Raw genomic sequence first — 23632 nt, forward strand, 5'->3', positions numbered from 1 at the left:
TTGATGAATGATGCATTGATTCGTCTATATGTTGTGACAAACTGATTACAGTCTTTAAAGGATTTTGAAAACTTGGGCATGATTTATCAAATATGTTACCATGAGATACATAATAGCTATAGATATATATAATTTAAAATGCGGATATAGTATATGTATTCTTAAATCTGTGTAAAGCGCTTGCTCACTTTATAAGTGTAATCATAGAAATGGTAAATGAATAAAAATAACTCAACATCTTTATTATTTTTTTAGCTTGACGAAGTTCTGGACCATTATCTGAATGAATATAACACATCTTCGACGGCACCTCTTGACCTGGTTCTTTTTGATGACGCTATCGCTCATCTCTGTCGACTAGCAAGAATCATGAGACAACCTATGGCCAATGCGCTGTTGCTTGGAATGGGCGGTTCCGGTAAGTTAACAAAAAGAAAAAGTTTCACCCAAATCAAATAGAAATAAAAAGGTTTTTACTGGAGCGAGAAATGTATGCGAATTTTTCTTACGAACCAACTTTACCCCTAAAATCCGTAGGTTAACTCACTTTCTTAGGGCAAGCGAGAGCTAATATCCGAAAAAATCTTTTCTTCTGATGTCACTACTATTACGGTATTAATTTTTTTTCAGGACGTCAATCCCTATCCCGATTAGCAGCCAATATGTCAGAGCTGAGCTGTATTCAGATCGAGATTACGAAGGCATATGGACAGGCTGAGTGGAGAGATGACCTTAAGCAGACAATGCTGAAAGCTGGAGCTGAGAATAGAGGAACTGTCTTTCTCTTCTCTGATGCACAGGTTTTTATTCAAAATTTAAAAGTTTTGTTTGTAACTCATAAATTGAGTAAGGAACTGATTTAACAACGAACATAAATTTAAAAACACTTCTAACAAATAAATTATTAATTTGCTTTACTCGACGAACCGAATGCCTGTTATTGTTCTAGAAATAGCTTTCTATCCAATGTTCCAGATAAAAATGGAATCGTTCCTTGAAGACCTGAACAACATCCTGAGTTCTGGTGACGTGCCCAACATCTACGAAGCAGAGGACCTCGACCGTATCTACATGTCCGTGAGACACGCCGTCATGGAAATGAGTCTTCCTGCTACTAAGACCAACCTCTTTGCCTGCTATCAACGACGCGTACGCAGTAACCTGCATATCGTTATTGTTATGAGTCCTGTGGGGGAGGCAAGGGCTTTATTTATTTATTATCTCATGATTTTTTAATAGATCTTAAAAAAGGACAAACATTCATTCGTTTAGTTCTACATCGCTTGACTTAAAACAAAGAAACAAATTAAATAATATACCAAAAGAGGTGCAGTAGGCGGGCTCTGGGCAGTATTTGTCTCTTCTGTGCTTTTTAAAGGAAAACATTTGTACCTCGCCACCTATATCAATAAACCAAACGACTTAAGGTTTTAGAATAAATTTCCTCTTCGAACGAGTTCTTTATTATTTGTCTTATCACGTTTTAGGTCAACGATGACAATGGAGACAGTAAAATGTTTTGATTTTTTGTGTTTTATTAGATATTCCGTGCTCGTCTCCGTCAGTTCCCTTCTTTAGTGAACTGCTGTACTATCGATTGGTTCAGTGAATGGCCACGCACGGCACTAGACTCCGTAGCCACGCACTTCTTTAACAACATGTACGAGCTACAGACCACCGATGAAGTCATCGCTTCTATGGTGGTACGTAGATTTACAGAACAAAATTTTTCTTCTCAGATATTCTTAAATTATCATCATTAGGGGTGGTTGGTTTTCAACTTTCGGCGTGTATTGAAGTTCAATTAAATTTTTTAAACGCCATTCTACACAATTTTCCAATTTTTAAACAAGATTTACTACACTATACAATATACATATAAAGGGTATCTTTTAAATTTTTCGAATATAGTCGAAAGGTTTGAAATCCAAAACCACAAACCTTTAATGTATTTTATCCTAAATTGTTTTATCTTTGTAATCACATCAAAATCTTTTATTCATTTAGGTATCACAATGTACACTTATGAACGTCAAAAAGAAATACATATTAAATGCTTCTAATTTTACATTTACTGCCCAAATCAAGGGCGTAGAACGGAAGAGAAGAACTGGCAATAAACTCTCTGTCACTCTATTTCATCGCCAAGTTTTTGTTTTACACAATGTTTGTAAGGAGCTGCAACAATTACACCATGTTCCACATGACATCTTAAGTACAATAGTTAAATTAATAATACAAAAAAAAACATTTTCTCTTAATCTTCTTCGATCTTCGAACATAAATCATAACCTATCAATCAAAAACCTACACGTAACATTTTCTTAATATATCTTTTTTGAAACAGTCGGTCTGCTGTTTTGCCCACCAAAGCGTGGTAGAAGCAAGTGCTCGATTCTTGGCGCAACTGAACAGACTGAATTACGTCACTCCCATGTCATATATGGAGATGCTTGCAGCGTATGCCGAGATGTTCAAAAAGAAACAGTTGGCTATACTCAACGAGTCTAACGCTTTGAAAACTGGTGAGTTTAATTGTAATTTCTGACGATCACCCAACAATGCTGGAAACAGAGAAGCAACATCAACAAGTAAGAAGCACTTATCGATATCTATTCATTTCAGTGTAAATTAAACTTAACTGAGAGCAGGTAATAACATAACCTTCCCGGTATAATTTTAGGACTGAACAAGCTAAATCAAACTGAAGTGGAAGTAAAGCAGCTGCAAATAGAACTTGCAGAACTGAAACCTCTGATGGAGAAAGCTGCGGAGGAGACTAGGAAGGTTATCGACCAGATCGCTAGTGATACTGTAAGTAAATAAATATACATAATGTACATGATTTCTCGCCTCTTAGTCTATTAGTTTTGTATATTATATATTCATTTTGTATAATGTGTATACAGTTCCGTAATTTTTCAGTTTGTCATATTAAAAAGAATCTTATGTATTACTATTACTTTCAGGCTATCGCAGAAGAGGCACGAATTAAGGTAGAGAAGGAACAAGCAATGGCAGAGGCTATGGCAAAAGAAACTACTGCAATGGCAGAAGATGCCCAGAGGGATTTAGGTACAATTTAATAAGCAAGTGGGGCCAAACATGAAAGTTGGCTTTTTATTTTTGCATATGTTTCTTTATCACTTTTTTTATAAACAATATTTTGAATAATTTCCATAGACGAAGCGATGCCAGCGCTGCGAGCTGCAGAAAAAGCATTGCAAGAGTTGAATCGTAATGATGTTGTAGAAGTAAAAGCTATGAAGACGCCTCCAGCCGGGGTCGTATTGGTCATTGAGTCTCTCTGTGTAGTCTTCGACATTAAGCCTATTAAGGTGACGTGTGTTTAAGAATTATTTGCTATAATATATACATATATATATAGGCAGTCATCGCAGCCCATGGACATCAATTTTAAGTAGGTGCGTTGCCGGCCTTTGAGGGAGGAGTTACACACTTTGAATAATTGAAGGTCGTATCTCTTAGGGAAGGCCGGGAATCGATAGTTCGCTAGTTCGCAAGTGCCTTGTGAAACGGACTTTGGAAAACTTCCAGCCATCAAGATGATGTTTATGAAATTTTGCATTAATACGGCTCGTACGGTGTTGAAACTAGGCAGGCGAGATCAACCCAACAAACTTTTCAGACCACTCACTATAGTACACTTTGTTGAAAACGCAAAGAGACGCAATGTCTCTGCGTAGACAGATATAATCTACCCGATCTGTAATACGTTGGAGATTGACAATTCGTCCATCCCATCGCTGAATTGGTCAATAGGAAGAAGCTGGTATTTGGGAGCACCAGCCAAGAGATGAAAATCTCTGAGATATGAGGGCAACAGGCGACCTTAAGGAAAATATAGATATATAGATTTTGATTGATTAGATTTTAATTTTAGTATCACATTACCTTCCTTTCTTTTATTATAAATAATATATAGATATATATTTATTTATATTTATATATTTTATAGATAACAATTCATTTAGTGTTCCGAACTCTAACCTAATCTAATATATAAAATTCTCGTTTCGCGGTGTTTGTGGTTAAACTCCTCCTAAATTTTCATCCCCGTAAATGTTAAGGGTAGTCCACCCCTAAATTATTATTTTTTAATTTTTAGATAAAATAAATTTTTAATGTTTTTATGATACAGCATTAAAAAATACATACAACCCTAATTTTCACCCCTCTACGATCAACCCCTATTTTTTATTATGATATACATGGCAAAACGACGTTTGCCGGGTCAGCTAGTTATTTATATTTCTCTTCTTCTTTTATTACTTATACGAAACTTAATTTCCATTTGTTATTAACATTTATAGGAACCAGGGCCTAATCTTGGCCAGAAAATCCTGAATTACTGGAAGCCCGGGTCACAAATGTTGGCAGACCCAACTGCGTTTTTGGACTCTCTGATGAAGTTTGACAAGGAGTCTATCACTGAAGATATGATCAAAAAACTGAAGCGGTTCATCAATGACCCAAACTACGACCCACCCAAGATTCTGAAAGTAATTCATTACAATCAGTTGGTTTTAATTTATGGGTCTCGAAAATCCCTTGTTGCATTTGCAACAAGATGTTGAAGAATCAACGGCCGTCAAAGCATGCGCTTTAAAAATATACAAATACATACGAGTATATGTATTATGTATATATATCATATATTTAACTTCCCTACGATCCTGATCAACATATATTATGTAAGCTTATCTTATTTCTATATGAGTGTTGGCCTAGTGGCTTCAGCGTGCGACTATCATTCTTTAGGGCGTAGGTTCGATCGCTGGCTGTGTACTAATGGACTTTCTGTCTATGTGCGCATTTATATTGAACGGTAAAAGAAAACATCGTGAGGAAAACGGCTTGTCTTGGAACCAAAAAGTCCACGGCGTGCGTAAGGTTGATCATCTGCTTGCCTATAAGATTTAGAATTATCATAAAACATACCCAGAACTAAAAATGTTGTATCGTCACTGGTTTCCTTTTATCTTATTTAAAAAATATATATATTCGCCATAGTGAAATAAGTTTAGTTGTGATAAAAAACATATATATTATTAATTTTCGGTACTTCACTTATAATTCAACTTATATTGTAGGTATCGAAGGCGTGCATGTCCCTATGTATGTGGGTTCACGCTATGTACAAGTTCTACCACGTGAATAAGGCTGTAGCGCCCAAGAAGGCGGCTCTTGAAAAGGCTTCGAAGGATTTGCAGGTGGTCGAAGGTATGGCATATTAAATAGGATATACTATATTAAATATTAATGCAAAAATACAAATTTTACCTAAACAAATTTTTCGATAAACATATAGTGTTTTTACCCTAGGTAATATTTAAATTAAATATTAAAATATAACAACCACTTACCATAACATATTGTGTTATATGAGTACTAATAATCACTTTTTCTCTTCAGCCATGCTTGCCAACGCTAAAGCCAAGATGCAGGCTCTGTTAGAAGGTATCGCTAAGCTAAACGCTTATTTGCAAGAGAAGGAAGAAGAGAAAAGAAAGATGGAAGAAGATATCAACCAGTGTTTGGCGAGAATGGATAGAGCGAACAGGTATGTTATTTATTTATTGAAGTTTACCACATCATACATAATACTATATCTGCGGTATATGTTACAAACTCTTTTATCTAAAATGTATAAGGTAAACGTAAATGTTACAAAAAAAATTAAATTAAAATACAATGCTTTTTTTAAATTGATCTGCCTACGACCGTAAATATCCAGCTCCGGATAAATACGGTTTGTTATGTCTACGTGTATTCGTGACAAGTACTTAAGCAGAAGTTAAAAAAAACTTTATTTATTTATTTATTATTTATTTATTAACACTTCGTTGCATATACATAAATATAGTACAATTGACATAATTGAATAAAAAAAGGAGAGCAACTGGCGGCCTTATCGCTTTCGAGCGATCTTTTCCAGGCAAACATTGTGAGAAAAGAAAAACAAGTATTAAATTACATAAGGTCGGCAAGAAGTGCAAAAATACATGTATTACATTTAGTTGTTGAGAAAAAGAAACTAAAATCTTTATTTTAGTTTCAAACAAAAGAAACAACAAGACAAAACGATACAAGTGCAAATTTCTTGACTAGTCTTCAGGCATGCACAAATTATTACTTCGACATTGGATGTAAGGTTTTGAATCTCTGTATAACAATTTTACTAGACCTATAAATATAATATCAATATTGTTTCAGACTACTCAACGGTCTCTCGAGTGAACGAGTTCGGTGGATCAGGACAATCAAGGAGTTAGATATAGGCATCATTAACCTCATTGGAGATATTCTGTTGAGTGCCTGTGAGTGTGTTTATTAAGGCATTAGATATACCAAAGCTATAAAGACTTAGGAACGCCAATTACATTTGTATGTACGAAGCTGCTTGCTGAGGCCAGAGCGATATACTTTTTAATTGTGGATCTGAAACATGATCTGGGTGCAACTAAATATATTTATTTTCCTTATTTCCTATTTTTACAGTAACTTAATACTAATACAATAGAAAATTAAACTAAAAATATAAGATAAACATAACAAGTAAAAACTTAAAACCTAAACCTTTTTATAACTAATTATAAATAATGCTATTCTTGTGAATTCAGCCAGTGTGCAACTATATCCGCCTCACAAGCAATAGTGTTTAGGGTGCGCAAGACACGCGTAAATGGTGCTTCTCTGAGTAAATTCGTACGCTCCCGAGGCACTGTCAGCAATTGCGACCGCTTACCACGCCGAGTGTGGTTATTTATAAATGATCTTTGGGGACTTAGGCATATCTTTGCAGTGATAATAACTCTTATACCGATGATTCAATGGGTGGGTTTCATGTCATAAGGATATTGGATGATAAATCTGTACATAGTTAAAATGTTTCAACAAATGATTGGTCTTTGTATCAACTAAAAAGGAAATACAATTTTAGGTGCGGTTGGATACGTTACGCCATTCACAGATGAGTTCCGTCGGGAATTGTTGGGGCAGTGGATTAGCCATATGGAGGTATAACAATAATTTCCGTCCTAAAGCACCTTGAATGATACATTACATACTTTTTAGTTAATGAGTTTATAATTGAAATATACTCTACAGGAAGTAGAAGTTCCACATACCCATGGAGCAACTCCACTGTCGACTTTGGGCGATCCTGTTCTAATAAGGTTTGGTTACATTATTAATATATCACAGATTCTAGTAATATCATCATTTTATGTCTATTCTTAAGTCTCGTCACAAAGAACGACAGTGAAATGGATTTGCACACGTGTCTAGTCGAGTTCAAAAGCACTAAGTTTTTGTAATATAACAGTAATTATTTTATTATAGAATCCTTATGGTAACTTTACCAGTTATTTAGTACTTCCTCTAGCTTCTTCGTAGTTCGCACTAATCATAAAACGTAATATTTGTATAATTAGATATACGGGGATACCTAATTACCTATCGTAATATTCAGTATTTTTGAAAATGTACACGACAAAAATACTTTTAATACTGGTTATAAATAGTTAGCGATATATGCCTGTAATATTCCAAATTCTATACGATCCAACTCAAAAAAAAATAGTAGTTAGTGAACTGGTACTGTTTGTTATTTATAGAAACTGGCAGATGTACGGCTTGCCAAGAGATCCATTGTCAGTGGAGTCGGCTGTCCTGATGTCTAACTCTCGTCGATGGCCTCTCATTATAGACCCTCAAACGCAAGCTAATAAGTGGATAAGAGCTATGGTAGGTAATATTGTCTTTTGGCTAGGTGATCCTTTTAATATTTAACCAGAGAAGCGCCATTTACGCGTGTCTTGCGCATTCTGAATGTTCTTGCATGTGAGACGGATATATTATATAATTGCACTTTGCATTGCATTATTTATATTTAGTTATTGAATAATAGCTAATGCAAATATCAATTTTAGGGCAAGATAGAAGGTCTCGTGGTATGCAAACCAAACGATAGAGATTTGTTACGTAACTTTGAGTCCGCTCTGCGGTTTGGGAAACCTATACTTTTAGAAAATGTTGGGCAAGAACTGGACCCAGCACTAGATCCTGTTTTAAAAGTAAGTGTTTCAAAATATAAACGATTTCTTAATATAAATTAATTTTTTTGCTATTTCTTTTTAAATTTTTTTTTGTAGGCGAGTATGAAAATTTTATTGTTTTTTTTTACTATTTCTATGTCTATAAGTGTACAGTCACGTATATGAATAAGTGAATTTTGATCAAATCAATGTTTTTGGTTTGATCATTCTTCTGTGCTTGACACGTATTATTATTTTTCTATAACAAATAAGCCAGCTAGAAAATTCAAATAAAAAAAATGTTGTACTTAGTTTTGACTTGACTTTACCTCAAAAATTTTATACTTAATAAATTCCTTAATATTTTTGTAGCGTCAATATTTCCGCCAAGCAGGTCAGTTAGTACTCAAGTTAGGTGATTCTTTAATCCCGTACATGCCGGGATTCCGCCTCTACATTACAACTAAACTGCCCAACCCCAAATATACTCCGGAAACATCAGTCAAAGTGCAGATTGTTAATTTTGCACTTGTCCCAAGGTATTTATGTAATTTATGTATGTGTAAGTTTATCTAAACAGATTTTTCTCATTTCTTTAATATTATTTTTTTTCTCTAAAAAAACAATTTTATTGTTGTTAATTCTTGACGATTAATTTGACAGTAGGTAAACGCAACATCACAGCTAAATTGCGTATGATTCCATATTTATTTTGTAATTTAAAAGTAGTTTTAACACAAAACTAATGTTTTCGAAATGGAAACGCCAAATATCAAACACAGTAAATAAATACAGTGGTCTGGCGGAACAACTCCTCTCAATAGTTGTGGCCCAAGAGCGACCAGATTTAGAAGAACTCCGAGGACAACTCATAGTTACGCGAGCTCAAATGTCATCGCAACTGGCTGAAATGCAGTCCGCCATTTTGTATGGACTATCGAATAGTGAAGGATCACCGGTCGATGATGTACCACTCATTTTGACTTTAGAAGCAATTAAGATCAAGAGCGCTGAAATTTTGGTAAGGGTTTTTGTAACCTAATTCATTGCAGTTATAAGTTTGATTCATGTGTTAGATATTCAACACATGTGTAAGCAATTTGCAGAAACGTGAACTTGGTAGTGATGTTTAGAATTTAGATTTTAGACAGAATTTGAGTCAATATCTTTTTCTTTATTTTAAAGAACAGGGGGCAAACGGACAGTAGGCTCATCTGATGTAAAGTGATACCGTCTATGGACACTCCCAATGACAGAGGGATCGCGAGTGCGTTGCCGTCCTTTTAAGAATTGGTACGCTCTTTTCTTGAAGGACCCTAAGTTGAATTGGTTCTGGTTCCACATAGTGGTAGTGCGCGGCAAAAACTGCCTTTAAAAACGCTCAGTTGTGGAACCGCGGACGTTGAGGTGTTACTGGTGGGACGTATTCTGCCTCGACGTCCGATGATGAAATCAGCTGCATAAGTAGGTATAGCTATTAATCCGAACAACTCTTCTGAACACTCTCCATGGTAAAAAATATCTAACGGTTAAGTCAAGGAAGTCATACATATTATAATTATGAAATGGGGTGATTTTACGTATACGCTGTTTTTCTTCTTATAACATAATGTATGATATTTCCCAGATAAAAGTAGAAGACATAGAGCGCACGTCAATAGAGATAGACGCAGCTCGTGAGGGTTATATACCGGTTGCGAACCGAGGACAAATTTTGTTCTTCTGTTTATCGGGAATGGCAAACGTTGACCCCATGTACCAGTATTCTCTCGAGTGGTTTGTCAAGCTCTTCGTACGGAGCATGGCTGAGACGGAACCGAATGGTATATTATTCTTAAATATATTTACAGCTTAATAAAATTTATTCAAAAATCTATGTTACCCGTAATATGGTATATATTGTTCTTAAGACTATAATATAATATAAATATTATTTTTCATTACAGATGATATAATAGAGCGAGTGGATATTATCATAGAACACTTTACGTTTATTCTTTATCAAAACGTGTGCAGGAGTCTGTTTGAGCGACACAAGTTGTTATTTGCTTTCTTGCTCTGTGCCAGAATTCTTCTTGATCGGGGGACTATACGCTTCACAGAGTTCAACTTTCTTCTTAATGGCGGCAAAATAGAACAGGTTTGCAATTTTTGATTTAATAAAACGTCATGATAAAAGTTGGATGTACAATTATGGTAATCAATTTCTCATTTCTAAATATCGACTATGCCCATTAGTTGTATTGGCTTCGATAGTACTTTGAATAATAGCCAATTATTTAACAACCTGATCACTTCATCATCATCAATGGCTGTACAGCCCCTTGTGGGCTTAGCCTCCGCAAGTTTATTTCGCTATCGCAATCTATGTCATGACATCAGAAGACAGAAGCATGCTTCTTGCGTCCAACTTGAGGTTGTGAGATCAATAAGCGCCTGTACAGTAAACTTCACCTGTTATCAGAAATATTCAATTCAAAATGTGAGTCCTAATTAGACGATCCTCTATTTTTGAAGTTAAAGATTCATCAAAATTGCTTAAACAGTGAGATAGTCACAAAATCCTTCCTGCACATATTTAATTCCAGGAGTTGGATAACCCAGAACCAAAATGGATATCACCTCGAATGTGGCTGGATATGCAGCAGTTAGCTTCCATCCCAACCATGAATCAGTTTGTGATGGACTTCCCTGAGCACACTAAATTCTTCAAGACCTATTATGATGCCTGGAATCCGCACAAGTGAGACAAGAATTACGTTTTATCATATTATACTTAAATTTTCTTTAAAATAAAAAAGTGGAATTGTTGGATAAAACTTACCCTTAGGCGTCGTCCTAATTGGGAGCGATCAAAGTGGTCGTGCGATGACCTAACAGGTGTCCTAATAGATCGCGCGATGTCCATCGTGTGATGCCGTCGTTCGATGGCTGGCGCCCCTCGCGCGTCGACGCATCGCGTAGTAACCGCTTAGGACACTCAAAAGAGATCTGTTGCTTTGATTACATGATCGCACGATCAAACGCATTGTACGATCGTTATTCAAGCATTTCATGTGCTCGCACGATTACTTGCGAGGCAAATAGGACACTCTGATGAAATCTGTATGTTTGAACTCATCGCACGACGAGAACGCATCGCGCCATCGTACGATCGCTCCCAATTAGGACGACGCCTTATAATTAAATCAAGTCTGTTAGAAAAGTTACCTAAACAGATATACCTGTTATTAACATAGTTTATATTTTTGTTTTCTAGATTGCCATATCCTAAACCTTTAGACACACAATTGGACCCTTTCCAAAAACTATTAGTGCTGAAGTGCCTTCGTCCAGACAAGGTGGTTCCCGCATTACAGGTCTGTTCTGTAAATTATTGTGATCATTTTTATTTATTCTTTCCTTTTTTATTCTAGACGAAGCAATCTGTCTGTTATAACACTTCAGATAGCTAAAATTTTTTAAATATTTAATTCTTGTAATTAACCTATGGTTTGTATTTAACTTAAACATTGTTCTTTCTTAATATTCTATGATTAAAGCGTCTTTCTCGACTCGTTTCATAAACGAATAACTAACCTCAAATCCTATACCTCATCCTTAAGAAAATTTCAATCTTCTCTGACTTTCTCTTAAAGTTAAGAGCTATTTTACACATTAAGAATTATATTGTTTTAGCTATATTAACATAGACAACACAGTCGTATGAGCAGTGAGAGCCATAGCCGACGATGAAAATATATGATGTTTTGGCATTATTATTTTGTTATAAATATTTCTGTGAATATATCAACTAGAATTAGAATTAAAATATATCTCGTTGTAGGACTACGTGGTGGTAGGTCTAGGAGCTCGGTTTGTGGAGCCTCAGCCAGCAGACTTAGCTGCTTTATACGCAGAGTCGGACCCCCTTGCACCAATCATATTCGTGCTCTCCACTGGGACTGATCCCGCTGCTGGTATGTTATGGGCTTTTCTACTCTAAACCTTAAATATTTTGTATTGTGCTCTTCAATATTGTGTCATTTTGAAAGTGAGTATATGAATTACATACTTTAATATGTTATGTACTGGTAAAATTTAAGTTGTTTTTGCTCGTGTTAAAAGTATTTTTTAAACTTGTTTTAGGTGCTTTATTGATGAGTTAAATAATAAGAAAGTCAGTATATTAGCGAGTCTTGTTTATATTACTTATTTCAGATTTACTTAAATTTGCGGATAAGATGAAAATGGGAAAGCGTTTTGAAAGTATATCCCTCGGCCAGGGACAAGGACCACTCGCTGAGGCCATGATGAAGATAGGATGTGATTTTGGGAATTGGGTATTCTTTCAGGTAATGTTTACATTTTTCTTAACTTACTCTACTTAGAGAGAAATACCCCACACTAATTATATTTACAAATTGTAGAATTTTCTATGGAAAAATAGGCTAGGTCACACCAGGTATGGTAGATATAGATATGCCCTTTTATCATACGATGTTAGGCTTAGTTTGAAAGCTTGCAGAATTGTCACCTGTCTCCTTCATGGATGCCAGTTCTGGAGCTGAACGTGGAACATATTCAACCGGAAACCGTACACAAGGACTTCCGTCTCTGGCTCACTTCTACGCCTTCACCTTTCTTCCCTGTCGCGCTCTTGCAGAATGGTGAGTTTCTATTCAAACTTTGACATTGAATATGAAAAATTATACACCATTTTAATTAAACTCTGACTATCCCGTGGTAGTGTTTCAATGACGCTAAAAACACTAATCAAACTTATAATTTCATAGTTCAAAGCGATATAGATGCAATCAAAATTGACAATTTTCCGTTTTCTTACAATGTTATATCCTAGGAATGCACTTTAAAACATAGTTTTTTTAAGGTTACAAAATGACCGTGGAGCCACCGCGAGGAATCAAAGCTAATCTGTTAAAAGCCTACATGAACCAAGTGCCTGACTTTCTTGATTATTTCAACTCTAACGATTCTAAAGTTCCCAATTTCAAGGTACTATTTCAGTAGATTCTATACTTAAATCGGATTTCCTGTTAGAATTTTCTCAACTATCCCAGTATCAGTACAAATTAGATTTTAACAGTTTTGAATTACTAGTTAATGAAAGTATGAGCACTGTCACCGTTGAGTCTTATTATCTTCCATTTGGAATACTTCACATACCAAAGAACTATTTTTTTATAAAATATTAATAAATTATCTTTTTATAAAAAAAAAAACTCCTTGGAAATACCTCTACTGCGTGCCAATTCTATAGTTCGCAAGCGTAAAGCGATCTCATTAAAATCATAATGTATATACACTTAACTAAGAACCTATAAAATTCAAAATAATTTATTAATTTAGGTAACACAATGTACACTTTTGAACGTCAATAAAAAATACATATTAAAAGCTAAATGTTTCTAATTTTACATTTACCGCCAGTTCTCAAATCAAGGGCGTAGAACGGACGTAAGGAGCTACAACCATTACACCATGTTCCACATGACATCTTAAGTAATTAATAGTTTTAAATTATTTATTTATTTTATCATCATCAAATAATGGTATAAATCGTTTAGTGGCTGCTGTTTTCCCTATGTTTATTCCACGGAGTTGTTCTGGAACGACGCAAATTCGGTCCTCTTGGATTCAATATTCCTTATGAGTTCACTGACGGTGATCTTCGTATATGCATTTCACAGCTGCATATGTTTCTAACCGAGTATGCTGAGGCACCGCTACGGGTTAGTATTTTTCATCTTATTTTTGTAACCTTGTTTTCGGATTAGTCCCATGCTGAGCTGGTGAAGCTTGTGTTATGGGTACTAGGCAACGGATATACATACATATTATAGATAGATAGACATATAAATACATATTTAAAAACACCCAAGATCCAAGCATAACACCAAATGCTCATCACATCGATGTTCGTCTCAGCCGGGGATCAAACCCGGGACACATGTTCGCAGTCAGGGGTACTAACCACTAGACCAATGAGTCGTCCAACTTAACCAGGTATATATACCTAAGTATTTGGTCTGGACCAAGACTTATACCTATATACCATCAGATTCATTTTTTTTACGATAATATCAATTTTTAACATGTTCGATGTATCGTATACCAATCCCAATATTTGTTAACAGGATTTTCGTTACTATAAGCTTCTCATAAATATTAAAAATCACCTTCGTATGCAACGAAATTTCCAGAGAATTAAACAAAACGAAGTATAACTTTACGAACCTATTTCGATTATTAACATACAGGTTGTTTAATGTCTCAGATGTTAACGTACGTAGCCGGCCACATAAACTACGGTGGTCGAGTAACAGACGACTGGGACCGGCGTTGTCTGCTGACGCTACTCGCGGACTACTACAGCACTACAGTTCTTAACGACCGGTGGATCTTTGACGAGAGCGGGGCTTATAAACAGGTGATTTGCTAACGAAAGTCGTGGTGATGCGAGAATTGGACATGGGCAGGTGAAATCCCAACTCAGGAATCGAGTAAAAATATACAATTGCTATTTTTTTGCGTCGAATGCGATCTTTTTGAAGTGACTAAAAATGTTGTGTGTGAACAATCTTGATACCGTGTCTTCTATTCAGTTGCGGTGAGGCTAACATAGCCCCAAGGATAAAACAAAAATAGAATTATAAATAGTTAAAGTTTGCTAATGTTCTAATCGTTATTACTTTTAGCAACCGCCTTCGACGTCAGTAGAGGACTACACCAAGTACATCCGTACTCTGCCCTTGAACGACGATCCTTCCCTGTTCGGTCTGCACAGCAATGCTAACATCAGTTACGCCATGTCGGAGACCAGCACTTGCCTAAGTATACTTAAACTCTAAATGTTTTTCTTGGCTAATTAATTAATTATACACCTGTACCTGTTAAAAATACCTTTTTTAGCCCTCGCTATTTGTTGATTTCAAGGAAATCAGGTCCTCATCATTTAGCCTAATAAAGAGACTAAGACTTATTATTTGTTCATATCTGCATTTTTAAAAATAAAATTATAGAATTTATATTTATTACTGACGCATATATCTCTCAATACATCATACAGATACACTACGTAACTTACAACCGAAAGAAGTGAGTGGTGAGGGAGGGCTGTCCGCGGAAGAGATGACGGAAAAGGCGGCTAAAGAGATTCTGGGAGTGTTGCCACCCATGCTGGACCAAAAGTTCATTGCTACTACGTTAGTTTCTTTTCAGATTCGTTATATATTTAATCGTGAAATAAAAATATTTCATTTTGTCATTTGTGACTAGAGTCTGGCTAATGAAAGTTGATACTGAAAAAGCGCGGCAAATTTCAAAAATATCAGCATGGCAGCCCTAAAGTAAAAAGGAAAGCTGGAACAACTCACATTGATACTTTGATATTCAGTTTTATTTTACTGCATGCACAATAATATATCGTTTTCCTGACGATATATTTTCAATTATTCCACTTGTTGATGGATCTTGCCAACATTTTTTAGGCTTATAGGTTTTGTGGACATAAGTTTCATCTAAGTAGATTATTGGCTTGCCTTCTGCACGTTTCGATGCCATGGTACGCAAAAAGCGATGTCTCCATGCAGCTATATCATATCGTTCAATTAATAATGAACGTTCATTTTTGTTTTTCTTAAATTCATAACCTTTGGCTAATAATCTCAAGACTATCTATAAAAGAACAATAACATTATCTAAAGTAACTGAAACTAATGTACTTATTTAAAATACAAAAAAATATCAAGACATTTTGACCGTACTAACTTTAGTGTTGTCATATAAAAAGTTTGCAAAAAAATCCAGTATCTACTTTCGTTAGCCAGACTCTACTGGACACTATTTTTAGGATATTTTGTGTAAAGATAAATAAATTGAAACCCACAGATATCCGGTGTCATACAAGGAATCTCTGAACACGGTGCTGATGCAGGAAGCTATCAGATATAACAGGCTCCTTGTCGTCATACAAAATTCATTGAAGTTAGTATTTTTCAGTGTTGTGTTCTAGCTAGCTGTAGTCAAAAATCTAACCTCGAATAAAATTGTTGACGTAGTTATTAATCTCATCCAAAAAGGTTGATTTTGATGATATATACTATAATATCATTTAATATTAACAAAATGCTAAATGTTTGATATAATGAATGTAGTGTATTCTGAGAGCTATGATAATTATTTTATTGTACACGATTACTTATTAGTTATTACATATTACATGTATCTATTTTATACATCTTGTATTAGCACACATTTTTTTTCTTTAGAGACCTTCTGAAGGCACTGAAGGGCCTTGTTGTTATGTCCGAAGCATTGGAAAGCATGTCGGGAAGTCTTGCGCTAAACTCGGTGCCCAGTATGTGGAGTTCAAAAGCCTACCCTTCGCTGAAGCCATTAGGTATTAAGATACTTGTGCTTAGTGCCTCGAATAGAACAGTTGCAGGAAGCAAACTTGCTTTAAGAGCAGTGGGAAACCCTGTAGTATTATTGGTTGCTTTTATTTGCTCATATCTATTCAAATTTTTTCCAAGAAGTATTGGTACCAGAAAATAAAAATAGTAATTTTGTTATGGCTGCGACCTGTTATTTTATACATTAAGAAAGACGAAATAGGTTTTAATTTTTATTACACATTTAAAATTTCCAGCCGCATGGGTGAAAGACTTGGTGCTGCGTGTTCAGTTCATGCAGCAATGGGCCGACGGGGGCATTCCCAAGGTGTTCTGGATATCGGGCTTTTACTTTCCGCAGGCGTTTCTAACTGGGGCTCTTCAGAATTACGCCAGGAAACACGTTATCGCTATTGATACCGTTGCTTATGCTTTTGAGGTATGTTTTGATAAATCAAATATATTTATACGTACAATACAAGGCAATACAAGGCATTTCTCTCATTTTGCTCACGCAAGTTAAACAAGGCTGCTAAAACCAGACGTGTTTTATTATGTATGCTTTTATACTTCCTGTGTAACTGTTATCGTTTATGGTAGCCATTACCGGGTCCGCCAGCGAAAAAGCCAGATGACGGCTGCTGCGTTCGTGGTCTATTCCTAGAAGGAGCCAGGTGGAATATGGGAGACATGTCACTTGAAGAGAGCAGGCCTAAGGAGTTGCATACTGGTTAGCATTGTCAAGATTTTAACTTTTAAACCATTTCTCGTTTGCATCTGAAAACGGATATTCATGTTTTCGTCTGACGACAGTTTTCATTCTGTAATTATTATTATTATTATTATAAAGGGAATTGACTTTAGCTCATGTTAGTACACATTATTTAAAAGATGTTTTTATTCAAACTTAATTGTTTCAGACATGGCAATAATCTACATGAAGCCAGAACAGAACCACAGATTGCAGCAAGGTCTCTACGAGTGTCCGATTTACAAGACGCTGCTCCGCGCGGGTACTTTATCTACGACAGGACATTCAACAAACTACGTCATGACAATTGAACTACCCACACACAAGCCACAATCACATTGGATCAAACGAGGCGTAGCTTTGTTTTGTGCTCTTGATTATTAGGATATAATATTAAAGGATATAACATGCGCTGCATTTTAACTTTCTTTCACACACATAGTAAAAAAAAACTAAAATGATTTTAAATAGTGTAATAAAATTATATAAATACAATTAACATTTTATTATAAAAACACATAATAAAACTATAAAAAGTTGGCCAAGATTTGGATTAATATTATACATATTTAAATTTGTCATAATGCAGATCATACAGATTGCTTAAAACACACTTGGAATGATAAGCTTTTACTTTGTTGGAATGATGAGTTTTAATTCTAGTGAGTAGGTTTTCTTGACCTTCTTCATCATTTTCAGAATCATCGGAGTCATAACCAAAAAGATCATGCATAAAGTTGTCCGCTTTGTATAAAGTCAGTTCAATAATTAAAACATGCACTTGGTAATTTAGTTCTGGAGTTAACTCCGTACTCAAATCTAACATTAAGTTATATATCTTATATTGTGTATGTTTTTTTACATCAAATCTGTCAAGCATATCTTGTAAAGCATGATAAAATAATCTCCAAATGCTGTTACCATAAATCGCAACATCATCACAGAATATGTTTATACACATTTCAGCAAATGATAAAGACGTTTGATCAAATATATTTGTATTTTCGTCAAATTTTACAATTTCATTTGCCTTGGATAAAATCTTAAAATATTCAACAGCCAACGTCAAACTTCTTATCATCATATAATTTTCTTTTACTGATAAATTATTTTCAAGGTTCTCTAGTAGTACTGTAAGTACACTTGGTGAGAAATTGCTCTTGGAGTCTAAATAACTTTGATATTGTTTATTCAGAAGAGTGACAATGTTAATAATATTTAATTGTACTAATTTACAATTCACAACTTTCGTATCCCATTTTTCATAAGCTTTCTCAAATAAAGGGGCAATTATCTTTCGAAAGGATACCATCTGTTCTGCATCATCTTTCCATGTGTAAAGGCATGATGTGACTACATTTAGATGATGATTGTTCATTTTTGTTGTCCACAATCTTTCAGTTATAATATCATCCACCATAGCAGCTACAAGATCAATGTCAACTAAGTGTAATCCTCCTCCAAAATAATGCATTAAAGGTTTTCTTGGAAATATTTTGCATTGAGAAGTAAAGTTCTTCGTTATTTGATAAGATTTCAAGCAAAAATCTGAGGCTTTCATTCGTGGCAACCTTTGGAAATAGGATGGAAATTTATCAACTATCAATGATTCATCTCGTCGTAAATTATCCATCAGAAACTGCAAAAATTGCCATTCTTCACTTATCATTACAATATAATTATATTTTACATTAAGCTCAATATCCTTGTAAATACATAGAGACCTCATAGATTTCTTAAATATTTCAGCTCGTATTGAGCTGTAATTTGTTTTCTGCCAAATTGTGAGAAGAATCTTCCGTTTATCATAACGTGGTTGTGAATATATTACCCAAATACATAATTTTTGAACTTGCTCCGGCCAAGTGTCAAAACATTCTATTGACTCTTCCATTTTGCACGTCGACATTCCGTGTAGTATTGAGTTTATTGACGAGAAGGCATGTATCATAGGGATGCCTTTGTAATACATTAGGGCCATTTTTATAGATAACTTAGGATATACTTTGTGCATATATCGAGCAATATGTATTTGAACTGTGATTCCATTAACATTTTCATTATGTTTATTTGTAGGTGCATTGTGTTGTATTAAATGATGAAATTCTATCCTTGACAGAAGAATGTACAGACCCACTGATGGTGATTGGTGTAGCATAGTGTAAAAAAAGTCTTTGAATTGTTGCCCTAATGAATCTGACCAATATGTACGCAACTTTCTGTAAAACACTGCAGCTAGTTTTTTTTCTGAGTTAATTACATTTTTCTTTTGAAATGGTACTAGTAATCTAGGATTATGTTTTAACATATTTATAAACGCATTACTCGAATTAGGTTCTATAATAATGTTTTCATTTAGCAAATATCTTCTCCAAAAGCTGTTTTTATAGTATAAGTATTTAAGCTTTTCAAAATCAGATCTATTTTGTAATTCTTGTAATACGTTTATTACTTCAATGTTAAATAATGGATATTCTTGCATACTCCTATTCCAAACTTTAAATAATACAAACATATTTTCGATCCAAATAACTTTGTCTTGTTGAGTTGTTTTTTTGATTTGCAATAAAGCGAAATTTAACAAAAACTCAAAGACAATCTGAATTTCTTTGTTACTTAATTTCTTTCGAGCAACCCTTAATGAATTATCAAATTGAAATTTCATCATGATATCTTCCGATATTATTTCATTGTGAATGATTTCATAGAAAACTGTAGATTGAATAATGGATTGGTTAGTTTTATTGTTTTCTGAATATTGCTTTATGTTCATAATTTCCTTGAAAACATCAATGTACATATTCCATGTAACACTATTAAATTGGTAAACATTACATTTGCTTAAAAACTTGTTGATAAATTTGAATATCAGATCTTTACTAAACTGAGAAAAGTTTTTTTTTAATATTATAAGAAGATTTGTAACATCTACATTGTTATTGGGATCACAAGAACCCAATGCATCTAAAATATAATTACCTTCACACAAGTTATGTACATTCTGCCTACCTTTTTGAAAAAAACTTATTAGTTTCTCATTGTTCCTATATTTTGACTGAAATTCTTCAAATCTTTCCAGTTTTATGTATTTAATAAAGCATTGAATATCAATGTGATTTTGATAATGATCAAAATTAAACATAAGTCTATGAGGGCATACTTTCATAGCTAACTTAGTAAACTTTTTATTGAATATTGGTATGTGTTCAGTACCAAGTTGATCTAAAATATCAAAAAATTTCTCCCCATTTGATTTTATAAGAAATAAAGCTTTGTGTACCTTAAGTGATTTTTTACAAAATACATCACAATAAATTTTAAACGCCTCAAAACTATGAAAAAATAGTCGAAATAGTATGTGTTCTGGTAGTATATGAATATTATTTTGTAATCTAGATAGTATAAACTGAATAGAGCATTTTGGAAACCATTTCATTGCTGCATTAGTATCAGTTTTTTCTAAATAATTAAAAAAATCTTCAAAACGTTTTGGATCTCTTAAATTCAATCTAATTAGGAGAAGGAGTTTGTTCCGTGCTTCAGACATCATACATGGAAAGAGTTGTATATATAAATATTGGGGGTTTATTAAATGTGCATACTCCGGTTCAACTAGCCAAGTGCCATGTCTGAGAGCCCTAGATACAAATAATATATCTTTACATTTAAATACTTCAAATACAAAGTCTACATTTCTGGTATGACATGCAACATCTATTTTTAACAGATTATTTATGTCTGTATCTTCATAATCAATGGTATAGTTAAAGACTTTTTTGTTTCCTACAGTTTTCAATACTAATTTATTGAAATTTTTATGTTTCTGACCCTGTGTTTCTCCTTGAATTGTAGTACACATAGTTGATTCTGAAAATATCATTAATATAACTACAAATATGCTGAATATGATATATTTGGGGAACAAGGTTCGTTGTGTACAATACTTACATGTTTGTAGTTACAAAATGTTACACAATATTTTAAAACTTGATTATAGTTAAGCTGAGTTCCTATGTATCACTTATAAAAGATAATATGCATTGCGCATAAAAAATACACGTAACAAAATATAATTTAAAGATCTCTTTAGAAAAACTAATCTAACTAATCAGTAATGTTTAAAAAAAAGATATAGGTAGTCGACGATGATACAATCACTTCGTATTCTACTAATTTTATAAATTGTTATGTTTCTTAATAAATTTCGAACCATTTCAATGTATTTTTAATTATTAATTTGTCAATTATTATTAATGCAAAACAGGGTTCACAACCTGAAGCCAGGCAGTTATCGTACCAGGGCCGTAAAATGATCGTATATGTGATCCATATACGATAAATTATCGTACAGTCAGGAAAATGACTAAAAATACTTTAAAAATCATATGAAACGTGAAAATAAAATGTTGCAAACGATTTATAGTTTAAATCTTGTAAACTTGTGTTTTTCAAATTGAAAAAAATAATACTTAAAAAAAAATAAACTTAATTCAATCTCTTCCGTCAAAGAGGAACAAAAATACGCAATATTTTCTCGATGAACAATATGGTGTTCGCTCTAAGGGATATATCCCTATACCTATTGTCCGTAAACATCGCATATTATTTTTATCACTTAAAATTCGTTAGGTATTAAAATGTTATCGAAGACTTCCAAATCTGCGTCACCATACAAATCGTGAATTTTTTGGCTGTGCATTCTGATGCGTTTTTGTGTTTGTACATTAACGCTTTGTTCATCTGCTGTAGTTGCCTTGTGACAGCATAAGTTCCTAATGGAAAAATAAGCCAATAGATGGCACTGACACTAAAAACTGTAATTGTTATTGGGCTATCTCTGTAATCATCAAATTTTTTATCAGACTGGAAATTATCGTAAAATCTGCGTACGATAGTCATGTACCATCGTACATCGTACGTAGTTATGAAATTATCGCAAATGTACGATAATTATCGTACGGTTGTGAACCCTGATGCAAAACATCATATCGGTTTTCGATAAATATCGATAATCGAACATCGATGTTGGGCTTTCAATTATGACATCGATGTTTTTCTAACATCTATCATCCCTAGAGTGCAGCTATATCTAGGGGTTTTAAAAAATAGTCAATTATTTCAATTATAATCGATTTTTCTTAAAGTAAAAATCGATTTTATTACGCGATTTTATATTCAAAATAATCGATTAATAATCGATTATTCTTATAATTGAAAATTAATCATAGTCGATTTTTCATCTGCCACCTTCCGACATTATGTCTGGTCTTTTAAAACCCGGACCTCGAACTATTAGGGATATTCGATATACATCGCTGTTTACAATGCGATACATTGAATCCGTTTCTTTGAAGATGTATTGATATTATACTCGATGCATTGATGTTTTTTTGTAAAACATCGCAAGGATTATAAAACCAGTTAATTTTACAAAAACTCAAGTTTGAATGGAACACTATAATTTAAAAGTAAAATAAATTTATTCAGCATCACATACAATTAAAAAGACAATAAAAATACTGCAATGTGCTACTGAAATACACTCAGCCAAGCCAAGCCTTTATCAAATTTCATCTAGAATCTATCATAACGAGATTAAGTTAATTTCGATTTTGATTATTCTTAAATGTTAATTTATGTTTATAATTTCTATTGTTTATTTGTAATTAAAAAACCATGAAAAATAATATATTTAGGGTGTTTATTTTGAAATTAATTCAAAAATTAGGAAAAAATCGATTAATAAAAAAAACGATCATTTATTAATCGATTTGTCATGCTAAAAAAATAATCGATTCATAAAAAATGGATTTTTTATGAAGAATGTCACAACCCTAGCTATATCTCTCAAGAAGTAATAGTGTTTTTTTTTAAATGGAATCTCGCTGTTGGCCTCTAAAATAGTTTATTGGTTCATAATTAAAAAATGGCATAAGTAACGCGACATGTGATATATTATATTATAGCAGAACAGCTTAATATTTTATATAGATATACAAAAATAATGAAGTTAGAAAAAATCTCACAGAGAAAATTTCACACTATAGTCGAATTTTTAATTAGACGATATCAACTGACGTTTACGGTGTTGTCAGTTTTTAATGAAATAAAAATAGTGTTGTGACACAAAGTAAAAACCCCTGAATTAATGATCGGTGATGGCACTAGTCGCCGCGCCGCGCTTTGTAATAAGACGTCAAAAAACTGATTGTAGTTACATAGTACTAGTACCTATCTTATATCAGAGCACTTTTATACAATTTTGAAATAGAAATAATATTCTTTTATTGTTTGAAATGATTGACTAATGACTATTCACACTCATTGTTCATTCATCTGATTGAACAAGAACTGAACGCATCACTATTACTTTAAATATGGCAACATTATTTTACAAAGTGACATTAGCTACTGTCAGTTGGCTTCGT

The 23632-nt window shown here is 33.7% G+C and overlaps 2 protein-coding genes across 3 annotated transcripts in view; one reads left to right on the plus strand and one right to left on the minus strand.

The window, feature by feature from the left end:
- The window catches only part of LOC125056498 (dynein axonemal heavy chain 1-like), a 62543-nt gene extending 44929 nt beyond the window's left edge, over window positions 1-17614 (plus strand). Inside the window, exons 52-86 of the mRNA XM_047659625.1 lie at window positions 256-418; window positions 631-800; window positions 976-1197; window positions 1542-1703; window positions 2348-2525; window positions 2684-2814; window positions 2970-3075; window positions 3184-3338; window positions 4335-4523; window positions 5115-5244; window positions 5437-5584; window positions 6238-6341; window positions 6965-7041; window positions 7132-7199; window positions 7641-7770; window positions 7956-8099; window positions 8433-8599; window positions 8856-9081; window positions 9688-9883; window positions 10007-10200; window positions 10649-10803; window positions 11320-11419; window positions 11887-12019; window positions 12261-12394; window positions 12568-12709; window positions 12931-13055; window positions 13628-13792; window positions 14338-14490; window positions 14759-14894; window positions 15130-15265; window positions 15951-16046; window positions 16331-16461; window positions 16711-16892; window positions 17054-17183; window positions 17374-17614. Coding sequence (XP_047515581.1) covers window positions 256-418; window positions 631-800; window positions 976-1197; window positions 1542-1703; window positions 2348-2525; window positions 2684-2814; window positions 2970-3075; window positions 3184-3338; window positions 4335-4523; window positions 5115-5244; window positions 5437-5584; window positions 6238-6341; window positions 6965-7041; window positions 7132-7199; window positions 7641-7770; window positions 7956-8099; window positions 8433-8599; window positions 8856-9081; window positions 9688-9883; window positions 10007-10200; window positions 10649-10803; window positions 11320-11419; window positions 11887-12019; window positions 12261-12394; window positions 12568-12709; window positions 12931-13055; window positions 13628-13792; window positions 14338-14490; window positions 14759-14894; window positions 15130-15265; window positions 15951-16046; window positions 16331-16461; window positions 16711-16892; window positions 17054-17183; window positions 17374-17588 — 5193 coding nt within the window. The 3' untranslated portion in view covers window positions 17589-17614. The remainder of the gene's footprint in view (window positions 1-255; window positions 419-630; window positions 801-975; window positions 1198-1541; window positions 1704-2347; window positions 2526-2683; window positions 2815-2969; window positions 3076-3183; window positions 3339-4334; window positions 4524-5114; window positions 5245-5436; window positions 5585-6237; window positions 6342-6964; window positions 7042-7131; window positions 7200-7640; window positions 7771-7955; window positions 8100-8432; window positions 8600-8855; window positions 9082-9687; window positions 9884-10006; window positions 10201-10648; window positions 10804-11319; window positions 11420-11886; window positions 12020-12260; window positions 12395-12567; window positions 12710-12930; window positions 13056-13627; window positions 13793-14337; window positions 14491-14758; window positions 14895-15129; window positions 15266-15950; window positions 16047-16330; window positions 16462-16710; window positions 16893-17053; window positions 17184-17373) is intronic.
- Window positions 17615-17707: 93 nt separating this feature from the next.
- On the minus strand, window positions 17708-21388 carry LOC125056497. 2 transcript variants are annotated; one of them, XM_047659624.1, is made up of 2 exons: window positions 21170-21388; window positions 17708-21071 (listed from the first exon to the last, which is right to left on the minus strand). In XM_047659624.1, the coding sequence occupies exon 2, from the start codon at window positions 21061-21063 to the stop codon at window positions 17764-17766; it is 3300 nt and encodes a 1099-aa protein (XP_047515580.1). In that variant the 5' UTR covers window positions 21064-21071; window positions 21170-21388; the 3' UTR covers window positions 17708-17763. The 2 variants fall into 2 exon arrangements, with proteins under 2 accessions (XP_047515580.1, XP_047515579.1); XM_047659623.1 differs by having other exon boundaries at window positions 21153-21388.
- Window positions 21389-23632: the final 2244 nt, after the last annotated feature.

Source organism: Pieris napi, chromosome 15, assembly GCF_905475465.1.
Source record: "Pieris napi chromosome 15, ilPieNapi1.2, whole genome shotgun sequence".
NCBI lineage: Eukaryota > Metazoa > Arthropoda > Insecta > Lepidoptera > Pieridae > Pieris > Pieris napi.

Excerpts from the sequence above, each read along its gene's own strand:
- LOC125056497 (XM_047659624.1), bottom strand. The coding sequence starts at position 21,063 with ATGTGTACTACAATTCAAGGAGAAACACAGGGTCAGAAACATAAAAAT.